This window comes from Phacochoerus africanus, chromosome 9 (assembly GCF_016906955.1).
Source record: "Phacochoerus africanus isolate WHEZ1 chromosome 9, ROS_Pafr_v1, whole genome shotgun sequence".
NCBI lineage: Eukaryota > Metazoa > Chordata > Mammalia > Artiodactyla > Suidae > Phacochoerus > Phacochoerus africanus.
The window spans coordinates 53,471,819-53,485,623 of record NC_062552.1 but is presented as its reverse complement, the minus strand read 5'-3'; the positions used below and the strand labels follow the sequence as shown (position 1 = coordinate 53,485,623).

Here is a 13,805-nt window from a genome sequence, read left to right as displayed (position 1 = left end):
TCAAAGACATGCCCCACCTTCAAACACTTGAAGCAGAAGGTCTCAGGGCTCACCTTCCGTAATATCCCAAGGAACACCTCCTAGGAACACCTTGCAAGAGTAGATGGGGTTCTTATAGTTCCGGGGAGGAAGCTGGCCACTCCAGGTACAGGTGGCTTCATTCACAGCTTTGGTAGAAGACAAAGAGAAAAACAGGGGTCAGAGAATCAACAAAGTGACTGTCCTTCTCTGGGGTGAACTTGTCCAGGCAGGAGCAGAGAGGCCACAGTCCTAGCCTGGCTGCCTGGGAGAACACCCATGATCAGCTCTTTTGAAAGGCAAGAAATCTTACACCTCACCAAACCAGTCAGCCCAATATGGTAACCCTAATTCACTAGTTCTACCCCCACTAAAACTGAGAGGAAGAGCAAACCGAATGTGCAGGGGGAAAACCACAACCCAAGCTATTTCCAAACATGTAACTGGTATGCTAACCAGAAAGCATCTTTATGAAGACACTGCTTACAATACTAATGAATTTAAATTTATAGCCATAGGGATACCTCAGAGATATTGCAGGGTTTTACTCCAAATCACCACAATAAAATGAGTATCACAATAAAGCAGGTCATACAAATTTTTTGGTTTCCTAGTACATATAAAAATTACATTACACTGTAATCTATTAAGTGTGCAAAAGAATTATGTGTAAAATACAATGTAATCTACCTTAATTAAAATATACTTTATCACTAAAAAATGCTAACCGTTATCTGACAACACAGGGTTGCCACAAACCTCCAATTTGTAAAAAAAAAAAAAAAAAAAAAAAAAGCAGTATTAGTGAAGCTCAATAAAACAAAGTGTGCTTGGGCCTGAAGGTAAAACAGAGCCATACTGTATACAGCATCCTCGAGGCTTAGGTTGCGTCAAATGGACCTTCTCTTCAAATGTTCAAGTGAGGAACGTTCTACTGTGTCCCTGCCTTGCCTCTGAACTTATCAGTCAGAGATGTTAGGGCACTGCCAGTGAGAACCACCACCAGCAACCCACTAAGACAAAATGTCCACCTGTTTCAAGTCAGAACCATGCCCCATCATTTTCAGAGCTACCCTTACGATACACTGAGACACTGGGCCTTTCCTGATGCCAGCGCTTGAGATAATGGATCTTCCCTCCCAACCCCTCAGCTTCCTGTGTAAACTAATCCCAAGTTTGTCAAAACCCACTGTGAAGTTTCCCTGACTCTGACTCAAACATCTTGTTAAGAAACGCTTTGTTGCTATACAGAGGAGAAACTGTCTTCTGTTTGGCCTGCACTGACAGCTCCTAGAGGCCTCACTGTTCTTGGTGACCAGTCCAGCCCTCCCTCATACCAGTCTTTAATCATGTCCCCACTCAGTCTGCGCCCTTCCACACCAGAGACTGACCCCAGTGGGGACTGGCCAGTCCTTGTCTGCTTCACTCTCCTCCTCCAGCACTGGAGCAGAGAGATAGCCAATGAAATGAACCATCATTTTCATTCAGGACAAAGACACGAAAGGCCATTCTCTAAAAGGCACAGGCCTACTGTGTTGCTACAGCAAGAAATTAGGCACCATCAGCAATATTTTGTAAACAGAAGTGGATATAACGGTCTCATCCAAAAGGATGGTCCTGTCACCTCGTAAGAAAACAACGGCAGCAGAGAAAGTACAAAGTCAGGCTGACGAAACCATTGAGTGAACAGGGTAGCAGCACTATTAGGGGAGAATGAGATCAGGGCTAGCTCTGAATACACAGACAGACATGCTGAAACCTATGGAACAAATGGAACGGAGAAACTCAGCATTCAATCACCAACTCCAGAATCTGAGAACAGTGGTCAGTGAGCACCTCCCTGAAGCACTAGTAAAAAATGACTCATCTGCATTTGCTTCCAAGAACCGGTGTAAGATGAAGAACAGATTTAATATGTATTTAAGTTAATTTAAACGACACAAGGTTCCTGAGAGACCAGTAAATCTTGGGACATCCCTTACTTTGGAAGTTGACAAACCGACTACCCACCTCCCAGTGTCTCCCCATGTTTACCAATCAGAAAGCCCTGGGGAAGAGAGTGCAGTGTTTTTCCTGACATGTCTTCGACTCAGAAGTGGGGAGGGGACAGTCAAAATTCTTTTTTTTTTTTGGTCTTTTTTTTTTTGGCTATTTCTTTGGGCCGCTTCCGCGGCATATGGAGGTTCCCAGGCTAGGGGTTGAATCGGAGCTGTAGCCACCGGCCTACGCCAGAGCCACAGCAACGCGGGATCCGAGCCACGTCTGCAACCTACACCACAGCTCACGGCAAAGCCGGATCGTTAACCCACTGAGCAAGGGCAGGGACCGAACCCACAACCTCATGGTTCCTAGTCGGATTCGTTAACCACTGCGCCACGACGGGAACTCCGGGACAGTAAAAATTCTAAGCACCATTTCTAGTGTTTCTCTTGAAGACATCCACTCATGAAAAGAATCAAAGGCCACAGGGGTGTACAATCTCTGTGGAAGAGAATAAGTGAAAGATGGATCCAGTCCTTAATGAGCACCCTGTGTTCCAAGTTACCTGCTTCTCTCTGTTCAGCCTCAAAGAAGTTCCCAAGTTTGTCCCCATTAGCACAAACTCATCAGAACAGACCCTTCTTTGCAGATGCAGACTGCACCATGCAATCGAGTCTTCTTCTGGATAGTATACCGGTCTGTGAACTGAGGTCACTTACTCTCTGCCCCAGAATGAGGCCTCAGGCCTCCCACATGCCCACAGACACACTCACCTGCAGCTTGCCTGTGTAGCCTGGCCTCTCTCTCTATGCTGAAGGGGTCTTTGGGAGCTTCGAGGAGGTCCCAGGATGGCCACACAGAAGCTCCTGGCCATCTCTTTGATGCACTGGTTGGGGAAGGAGTGACTGCAGCCAGAGCAGCTTGCTCTTGGTCCATCCGGGACCCAACTCCCATCTTTAAAGGGTCTCTGGGACCACCCCCTGTCAGAGACAGGAAGGGCAGGGGAGGGGAAATTCGGAGGCTTGACTAGGGAAGGAAAGAGGAAGATATAGGTTTTTAAAGGACAGTTTTGTTATAAAATAATCACACTACAGAAAGTATGAAAAATTCCATTTAGCATTTTGATATAGTGTCTTTTAGATTTTCCTCCTATGCATTTTTAAGATTAGTTGTGCTTACATCATAATTTAAACAAATTCTTTTCTCCCCAATTCAGTTTTTTCCCCACATCACCAGTCTTCATAATCATTTTTAAATTGTTTATGATATGCTATTTAGGGAGTAAGCCACACTTCGCAGACCTTTTCCCCTACTGTTAAACAGTTAGATACTTTCAAGTTTTCAGGATTATAAATAAAAACTTTAAGTTGTAGCTGCTTCATATTCTGTATGTTCTCTGGTCAGATTCACAGATGCAGGAAGTCAAAATACCGTCTATGAGGGTTCTTTTGTTCTATCAGAAATGGATGAGAACATGAATTTCACTACAAGGCTTTAAATTCTACTAATTCAAGTGGGTAAAAATGATACCACGTTATCAAAAATAAAGGTAATTATTCAACAGAATATTTCCTATAAGTTCAAACACTGCCTCTATTTCCTCTTCTGTGGGTTGTCTGTCCATACCCTCTCATCAGTAAGACTTTGGGGTGGGGTATCTGAGACAGTTCTTTACACAAAATCCCCAAATATTAAAACTGATTATGTGGTAAATTCCCAAGACTGAGCCCCATCTAAAAGAACAAACAAAATTAGAAGCAACTTATCTAATTCCATTTATAAGGAATAAACAGCAGCCCAGAGAGTCAAAGGGACACGCTTATGGTTACCATCCTGAAAATACAGCCTGAACACACAACCAATGAGCAGAGGGGATACCAATGCCAGCTTTCACATTCTAGAACAGACTGACTGGGGGGCAAAGTGGGACCTAAGAAGTTATGCTATGAATGTTGCCAGTCTTGAATATGGAAGAAAAGAGGGCAGGGGAATAAACCATTCTATTAACTTAACAGTCAGTTCGGGGGGTTGGTAATAGAGAAGCCAGGCTCAGAAGGCACCTGAAATTGTATTTTACTTTAGGATGATTTCTTGCTGCCATTCCTATATATTTACTTCTGCTATGCCCTATTCCTCCTCTATTCTAAGCCACCTGCCAACTCCATTTGGAATGAATGTCACTCATGTCACACACAGCTGTAGATACAGAGGAGGAGATGTGGAAATGAACTCTGAGGCATTATTTCATAGATTCATCATGGCCTCTGAGAGTTTCACTGGCGTGGGTCTGTGAAAAACAATATAGGAGCTAGAGTCAGTAAGATTTGGATTAAACCCTAGACCCACAGATTACTAATATGTGATTTTTGTCTTTTTTCCCCCCTTTTTTCTAGGGTCACTTCCCACGGCATATGGAGGTTTCCAGGCTAGGGGGTCTAATCAGAGCTGTAGCCGCTGGCCTACGCCAGAGCCACAGCAACGCGGGATCTGAGCCGCATCTGCAACCTACACCACAGCTCACGGCAATGCCAGATCCTTAACCCACTGAGCAGGGCCAGGGATCGAACCCGCAACCTCATGGTTCCTAGTTGGATTCGTTAACCACTGCGCCACGAGGGGAACTCCCTAATATGTGACTTTTATTTCTTTCTCTCTCTTTTTTTGGCTTCACCCCTAGCATGTGGAAGTTCTCGGGCTAGGAATCGAACCCGTACCACAGCAGTGACCCAAGACGCTGTAGTGACAATGCTGGATCGATCCTTAACCCACTGAACCACAGAACTCCTAACGTGTGATTTTTTAAATCATCAGTTAAAAAATCTGAGGTATCATACATAAAGGTACATAAATGACGCTGTTTAAAGGTTAAAGAAAATACCCATGTAGGTCAAGAAACAGTACAATGCCAGGACTCCCACATTTACTTCTGAAACTGTTTCCCATTAGCTCCTGCAGTAACTGGCAAAGAAGCCTCCACTCAGGTCCTGAAATGTACCACCCAATGGGTATAATAGGTATACAAAGCATCCTCTATTCCGTTGAGGATGGGAAGTTCTACACCTGTCCACGTGGCCTCCATACCCCCCCATCATTCCACTCCCAGCATTCTAGTGGACTCGCATCCCACTCAAGCTCACTTGCTGTCCCGACCCCACTCCCCAACAAATTACATACAATCAAATCTGAGAGATGATCTGATCCAGAGCTGAAGCCACTGGTATCTGAGTCAGAGGGGCTGCTAGAACGGGAGTCCAAGATGGGCCGGGTGTCCAGGCGGGATCGTCTAACTGAGGGTGCTGGAAACTTGTCCACCAAGTCAGATCCAAGGGGGTCCAGAGGCAGGAAGCTCAAGGGGGGTTTCCCCAGGACATTGCCCAGTGGGTTGTGGAGCATGCTCAGTACTAGGAAGAGGGGGGGAAAAAAAAGAAAATCTCATGACCTCTTAGTTTTCCTCCCAGCCAATAGCCCTTCCTTTTACTCCCTCAGCCACCCAACAAGCTATACCACACCACGACCACCGAAAAGCACGACAGAACCACAGCTAAGAGTGTAACGAGGAGATACATATCTAGTACTGACACTGGCCACCGAGGGCCCTTTGGAAGCAGGAACAAGATGGCTTTCTGAGGACCAGAGTTCCTGCTGTGACAGGAGCAGCTAAACTCCAGCTCTCTGCCAACCAGGCTTCAGGGTCAGTGTTAGCATTTGGGAAAACTGTGCCACTGGGGACCCTTATCACAGGTCCTATTAATGTCCAGATACACACACCCATGCTGCTATAGGAGATACTTTCAGCACAATTAGGAAGCCCAAACCATACTCCTTCCATGCAGCCTACCATGTGTTTATTAAACCCTCACCTTTCTAACACTATACAGCTAAAAGACAGAATTTCATGCCATACCCCATAAGTCTGGTAGAGCATGAACATGCTTCTCATCTGAGAGGTTTCTTCATGCAAAATTCTAGCACATGCACTCTCTCCTATGCATTCCTGGATTTCACACATTTAGGATGGAAGCAGAATGACACTGTAGTTAAGCCTGGTCTGGTTTAAGACAATGTTGGGATGAAACCCTGGGTCTGACACCACCTTTACATGACTACGTGCTCTGGGAAGCTCTCTGAGTCTCCATTTTCTCATGGCATCTTGGATGGAATACCAACTACATCATAACATTGTCAAGAGAGTTCAATAATCAAGATAGCAGATGGAAAGTACTCAGCACAGCAGTGCCCTGCACACAATAAATATTTAAATATTAACCATCAAAAAAGAGTAAAGCAGAGGCCAGGAAAGATAAGGGAGGCAAACTGGACAGCAGAAGAGAGCAGCCTTTTTCCACATTTGACCTTGGGGAAAGAAGGAATCCAAAGCAAAGAATAACACTCTTTTATCCATGAGGTGGGTGTAGAGGGGGTTTTGGCCATGGAGCTATAGCAGTGCCAAGGCTAGGTGAGAAGCTTTATTAATCCGATTTTTTTTTTCATCTGCAGAAAGGGGAAAATACCCACCTCAAAAGCGCTGTGAGGCAAAACCAAAATAATGTGTTTAGTGTGAAAGTGCTCAATAAATGGTGGCTGTGACTGGCTCCATCTCACAATTACTCACTAGTAACTGAGTGGAACACAGGTCACCAGAGCTGTTTCCTCTCAGGGTCCAAGTAGTCTGAATGTCTGGCTGGGGCTGTAGTGAGTCTCAAGAGGCAGGAATAAACCTCTCTAAGCATGAAATCAGAGTGAAAGCATGCTTTCAGGGGATGCTGTTCACAACTGAGCCTACGTGCAAAATCAGACCAGTCCACTCTCCTTTAGCCAATGACTTCCTTCTTAGACTAAGACATGGTAGGTGTAGCCTTAACTCTTTGTTTAATGCAGGGGAATCATGTGTATGTATTTGTTTATTTTATCATGTTTATTTACCCTTAATTTTTATGAAACCTGTTGCATGTACCATTTCACACTCCCAGCAGCACTGATGAGCTTCAGTCCCTCCAAGCACTGGCCAACAGTCATCAGGGTTGGTCCTTTATTTTATTTTTTATTTTATTTTTTTGCTTTTTAGGGCCACACTGCACATGGAGGTTCCCAGGCTAGGGGTCAAATCTCAGCTACGGCTGCTGGCCTACACCACAGCCACAGCAATGTGGGATCCAAGCTGTGTCTGTGACTGAATGTGTGCACAGCTCACGGCAACACCAGATCTTTAACCCACTGAGCAAGGCCAGGGATTGAACCTGCATCCTCATGGATCCTGATCGGGTTCGTTAACCACTGAGCCACAAAGGGAACCCCAAGGGTTGATCTATTTAATTCTAGCCAGTCTTACATGTTTGTGTGTTGGGGAGTGGGGAGCTATACCATCTTCAGCAAGGAGTTTTACTTCATTTTTTTAAGAAAACAGTCTTTTAACTAGGCCTTTCAAAGCAGTTTCCCAGCACAAGCACTTAACCATATGCTGAAACTGTCTGTCTAAACTTGGATTCTGACACTTACCAATAAATCTCTGCCAAATTTCTCAATACTCCTGACAAACTCCTGTCTCAATACTCCTGACACACTCAAAGTCCAAGCCCCTAGAACTCACGCCCTGAGAAGGCAGGAGGTGTGAAGATTTATTCCAGGCTCCTCCTTGGTGCTGCAAAATGTGGTAAGAAAAACACTGTGAAAACTAACAGATCATCCATATTGATCTTAAAAGCAGTACCACTGCCCTAGAGGACTCATCTTCACATTTTACAAAAACAAGCTTAGGATGGTGAATCACGAGGTAACAATCAAATCATAAAGAGTTTTTTTTTTTTTTTTTTGTCTTTTTGCTATTTCTTGGGCCACTCCCGCGGCATATGGAGGTTCCCAGGCTAGGGGTCGAATCGGAGCTGTAGTCTCCGGCCTACACCAGAGCCACAGCAACGCGGGATCCGAGCCGCATCTGCAATCTACACCACAGCTCACGGCAACTCCGGATCGTTAACCCACTGAGCAGGGGCAGGGACCGAACCCGCAACCTCATGGTTGCTAGTCGGATTCGTTAACCACCACGCCATGTGGGAACTCCCATAAAGAGCTTTGAAAAGCAACTTAAGAGTGTTCAGATTTTATCCTACAGGTAAGTGGGAGACAGTGGTCAGCTGTTGTGGGGACAGCCAAGGAGGCTGACCAGGGACACTAGATAAGATTACATGGGTACCCAGCACCCAGTGAGAGACTGATTAGTAAATCAGACGTGGGTGGAAGTTCTCTTGTGGAGCAGTTTGTTAAGGATCTGGTGTTGCCACGGTTGTGGCACAGGCCATAATTGTGGGGCAGGTTCAACCCCTGACTGGGAAGCTTCCACAAGCCTCAGGTGTGGCTAAAATAAAATAAAATGAAATGAAATAAAGCAAGGAGTTCCTGTTGTGGCGCAGTGGAAACGAATCCAACTAGGAACCATGAGGTTGTGGGTTCAATCCCTGGCCTCGCTCAGTGAGTTAAGGATCTGGCATTGCTGTGACCTGTGGTGTAGGTCACAGACATGGCTCGGATCTGGCGTGGCTGTGGCTGTGGTGTAGGCTGGCAGCTGTAGCTCTGATTAGACCTCTAGCTTGGGAATCTACATATCCTGTGGGTGTGGCCCCAAAAAGCAAAAATAAAAAAAATTAAAAATTTAAAAAAAGTAAAATGAAATAAATCAGATATGGGTGATCTGGATACACCCTGGACCCATACAGGACCATGGGTTTTTTCCAAAGAGGTTTTGAAGGAGGAAATCGACAACAGAGTTGAAGGTACCAGCAACAGAGTTGAAGAAGAGCAGGTCATGTACTACAAGTAGAAGACAGGAGAGAGTCAAGAGACTGGAAGCAATGGAGAACAGCAATGGCCACGTGCTGGCAGCTACCAGAGGAGGGGGACAGACAGGAGAAACAGGAGGAGGAAGCACAGAGAAGACAGTTCTGAAGACCAAAAGGTCCAGGGTGTGTGACCACAGGTGGCTGAGGTGGACTATGTGGAGTCTAAAGTACTGTCTAGGTCACCTATAAGGACATTAAAGGGACCCATAGCTGTAAGTGGCTCTGGGGTTAAAACAAACAAAAACTAGATACTGAGATCTTCAGAGAAGGGAAAGGACTAGGAAGTTGGAAAGGATGAACAAAAAGAATGACCCAGAGGTAGACAGTAGATGAGGCTTGGGACACTGTGCAGCCTCCACGTGAGCAAGCAGCATTCTGATGGAAAAACCTTCCATGGAGGCAGAAGTTACAGGGACCATTCACCAGGGACAAATAAGATAAAGGGCACTTTGTCAGTCCCAGAAAACGGCAGCACAGGAGAGAGCTCCAAGAGTTGTCAAGGGGAAAGAAATAAAGCAGGATACAGAAAAAACGCTCAAGGAGATCGCTGGCCAAAAGGGCTTCTGTCTGGGGGCATCAAGGATGATAAATGTGGGCTATGGTGACTATGTCTTCACCCAAGGTTTTAAAAAAGTGTGGAGCAATATGGGAGCCAGTGTCAACCACTTTTCTCATTCACATCATTCTGTGTTCATTACTGTGTTGATACATCTGTTCTAACAGCCAGAAATCCATCTACCTCAACTAACCTAGGACTTTTTTTTTTGCCATGCCCAAAAAGACAGCTTGAGGCTTTGTCAAATTCCTGTGTCAAAATTAGAAATTATGTCTGTAAATAACACTCCTCTCATCTGATAATAAGCCTGTCTAAAAACAAAACGGCATGACAATCCACAATAGCCACTAATGAACTCCACCTCCTTAAATGCTCAGAGTTCATGGTCACATGGACCAGGTTCACCATTCACTAACGGCAGCTTCCATCTACTGCACATCTAGTGTATGCCAGATACTGTTAGAAGCACTTCGGTAAACAAACTTCACTGAATCCTAAGAAATGGATACTATTATCCCACATTTTTTTTCTTTTCAGGGCTGTACCTGCAGCATATGGAAGTTCCCAGGCTAGGGGTTGAATAGGAGCTGCAGCTGTTGGCCTATGCCACAGCCACAGCAACACCAGATCCGAGCCACGTCTGCAGCTCATGGCAACGCAGCATCCTTAACCCACTGAGCAAGGCCAGGGATCAAACCTGTGTCCTCCTCATGGATGCTAGTCAGATTTCTTTCCACTGAGCCAAGACAGGAATGGGAACTCCCCCCCACCCCCCTTTTTTTTTAAATACTCAGGACTTCACATCTTCTTGATGCCTCACTTTTTTTCAAAGTCCTTTAAGACCATCAACTACAGACAAGCTATCTTAGATTCCAGAGGTCAGTACCTTGGACTCTAAATCATCCAAGTCTTAGAACTTCTCTAGGACCTTGCCACTGTAGGAACTCATTAAAAAATGTATCTTGGATTCTCTCTAGACCTACTGAATCAGAACCTGCATTTTAACAAGATCCCCAGGAGATGCGTGTGCACATTAAAGTTTAAGAAGCACTAATCTAGAAAAATCTGAGGCTTGCTATTTCAGGCTTCTAATCAGTTCCCCTTATCACACCCCAAAACCTTTCATATGTAATTATTTCCCTTGACTTAAAAAATCTGTAGGTTATTTAAATACAGCTCTTACAGCACAATGGCAACTGTGTTTTTTTTTTCCAGGAGGAAAAAAGAAACCAAGGTGACTATGTATTTCCTAAAGAGCCTGATCTCTGAAAACTACCTTCTCCTCCCCATCCTGTGGTAGAGAGAGGGTGCTGGAGGAGAGGAGAGAGGGGGAGAGACCTAACCAGGAACAAATAAAGAATATAGAAAAAGATTGGCAGAGATTGTGATAATAGCTTCAGGAAAAGTGATGGCCGGAAACAAGCTGAACATTGTGAAAGACACTGAAGACGGAGTTCCCATTGTGGATCAGCGGTAATGAACCCCAGTAGTATCCATGAGGACGTGGGTTCAATCCCTGGCCTCACTCAGTGCGTTAAAGGATCCAGCATTGCCATCAGCTGTGGTATAAGTTGAAGATGCAGCTCAGATCCCTCGTTGCTGTGGCTGTGGTGTAAGGCCAGTGGCTACAGCTCCAATTTGACCCCTTGCCTGGGAACTTCCACATGCCGTGGGTGTGGCCCTAAAAAGACAGATAAATAAATAAATACATTAATTAATTCAAGACAAGAACTTTGTAAGCTCATACCAAGCAAATACAAAGAGAGCTCAGGCCTACTGCTCAGGGACAGACAACTGCTAAGAGACAAGGAAAAGAAAAATGCTATTAAGGATACTACCGGGGCACCAGACAAAGCTGGAATATGAACAATAGCTTAATGAGAGCATTACATCAAATTTTTTTTTTTTGTCTTTTTGCTATTTCTTGGGCCACTCCCGCGGCATATGGAGGTTCCCAGGCTAGGGATTGAATCGGAGCTGTAGCCACCGGCCTACGCCAGAGCCACAGCAATGCAGGATCTGAGCCGTGTCTGCAACCTACACCACAGCTCACGGGCAACGCCGGATCGTTAACCCACTGAGCAAGGGCAGGGACCGAACCCGCAACCTCATGGTTCCCAGTCGGATTCGTTAACCACTGCGCCACGACGGGAACTCCTCATTACATCAATTTTAAGTTGACTGAAGTTCATAGCTTTTGTTCTATGTGAATGTTTGTAAGAACATCTCTATTCTTTATGGTACAGAAAGAAATCAGATCTAGATATACATACAGAGAATGTGCAAATGATAAATCAAATGAGATAAATGTCAGTAATGGGAGAAACTGGATAAGGGGAATACAAGTATCTTTTGTATAATTTTTATAACCTCTGTAAATTTTAAATTACTTCCAAACAAAAAAAATTTTTTAAATGGCAAGAACGGAAACTAGTCAATTCCCATTTGACCTTCTTCACCTTTTTAGAGGTAACTAATCTGACCAGAAAAGGGAAACCAAGCACCACTAACAGAGCCTAGAATCCCCAGAGGGGGAAAAATGGTTAACTGAATACCTTTGGAGTCTTTGCCTATAAAAGAAATCATCTTATTTTGAACAAGCTTTTTATTTTTTATTTTTTTATTTTTTTTGCTTTTTAGGGTCGTGCCCACTGCATATGGAGGTTCCCAGGCTAGGGGCTGAACCAGAGCTGTAGCTGCTGGCCTACACTACAGCCACAGCAATACTGGATCTAAGCCACATCTGCGACCTACACCACAGCTCACGGCAATGCCGGATCCTTAACCCACTGAGTAAGGCCAGGGATGGAACCTGCATCCTCATGGATACTAGTTAGATTTGTTAACCACTGAGCCACAACAGGAACTCCTAAACAAGCTTTTTAAAGTCTCAAAAACATCTGTATAGATATTTTCAGGCACACACGTGTATAAAGCTCTGCCTTCTCAACCAAGCATACGAAGGGCCATTCTTACCACCCCACTCCAGCAGTAACTGCCTCAACCATCTGGCACAAGGCAGGTGATCAATGCTTACTGAATAGTACTGAAAGAAAGGGAGTATCATATGTCCCCAGGAGCCAGTATACTCACTGAGGCTATATCCCCTTCCTATCAAGGTTATCCAGTTTAAGAACACAATGCTGACTTACATGCAATTCAGAATTAAAGGAAAAAAAGAGTTCATCCTGACTCAGCCCATCACCAAAACAGAGGCCAAGAATACAGCTACTTGCTACACCAAACTTGTGACAATACTACTAGTTTCAAATACCTTCTTCAAAAAGAACTGACCATACCTGGATACTGGGCTGCAGAGAGCACCCTCCCCTGACCAATCTTCCCCAGAGTCTGCTAGGATCTCCACAGCCCCTGAAACATATTTCTCCACGCAGGTACAAGGAGCAGGGGTGCCCACGGAACACTATAGCAACCACAGAGGAAAACAAGGGGAAGGGATGGACCAGTGGCCCAGAAAGGGGCAATGCCAACCGGCAAATGTATAAGGTCAGGATGTACCGGAGTTAACACACCTGGGTCACATCAGTGCCTCCAGGCACCAGTTTCTTACAATTATTACAGGGGAAGGGGCCAAGAACAGAGACATTTGACTAGAAAATATACGGAAGATGAGAAAACCTTTTGTTAACACGGCTGCGATTTTCTAGGAGATTTGATATTTTCTTCAACCCACAGAAGGAGCAAAGTTTCTGGAAAATGTCACTCATGGTCAGATGCCCTACAGTGACCTGAGTGTCCCTCTATAGCCTAACCTCACAAAGGACTTGGCCAGGTAGTTCTTTGAGTATCTACAGATCAAAGGGAGGAAAGTAGCAGAGCTACTGGGCTTCTAGGGAAGGAGGGACCTCACTTCCAGGGATGGCACCTGTCTTGCTCCTAGCTCAGTCCACAGGACTATACTCCCCCTTATGTAAGGTTGCTGGATGAGCAGCACTGATTCACACCAGCGGGGAATCAGGAGGGAAGGAGCAATCTCTTCTTCCTAATTAACCTACAGCAGGAAGTATACCTACTGGAAAGGCACTCTCTTCAAGCCATATAATCTAAAATCCAGCGCAAGTGACAGGCATCTTATGCTACAGGCCACTGATTGACCTCAAGCTCCACTCCCCATCACATAGCACAGAGCTTCACCAACAGATGTCAAATATTAACCTAGATGGCTTAAGGGATGGGAGGGATGTGGGAGAGAAGTCCCATGGTCACCCTTCAATGGTGGCCATGCCCTGACCTCTCTGCTCTGCTCCTATACTGGCCGCTACAACTCAGGAATTACAGCAAGTCTGAGGTTACCATGGGCCTCCAGCCCTGGTGGCGAAGTGTAGAGCAAATTCTTCCAAAAGCGATGAAGAAAACCAATGTGCTCTTCCTAGGGCAGAGGTACCCATCCCCACTCC

At 45.1% G+C, this 13,805-nt stretch overlaps 1 protein-coding gene across 6 annotated transcripts in view; it reads right to left on the bottom strand.

Annotated features, from left to right (window-relative positions):
- CPEB1 (cytoplasmic polyadenylation element binding protein 1) overlaps positions 1-13,805 on the bottom strand; it is an 80,350-nt gene that overhangs the window by 11,037 nt on the left and 55,508 nt on the right. For all 6 annotated transcript variants that reach the window (XM_047796347.1, XM_047796343.1, XM_047796345.1 and 3 more), the window contains 3 exons: positions 5,173-5,399; positions 2,772-3,024; positions 54-167 (listed from right to left, as the gene is read on the bottom strand). In XM_047796347.1, the coding sequence (XP_047652303.1) occupies positions 54-167; positions 2,772-3,024; positions 5,173-5,399 (594 nt within the window). The remainder of the gene's footprint in view (positions 1-53; positions 168-2,771; positions 3,025-5,172; positions 5,400-13,805) is intronic.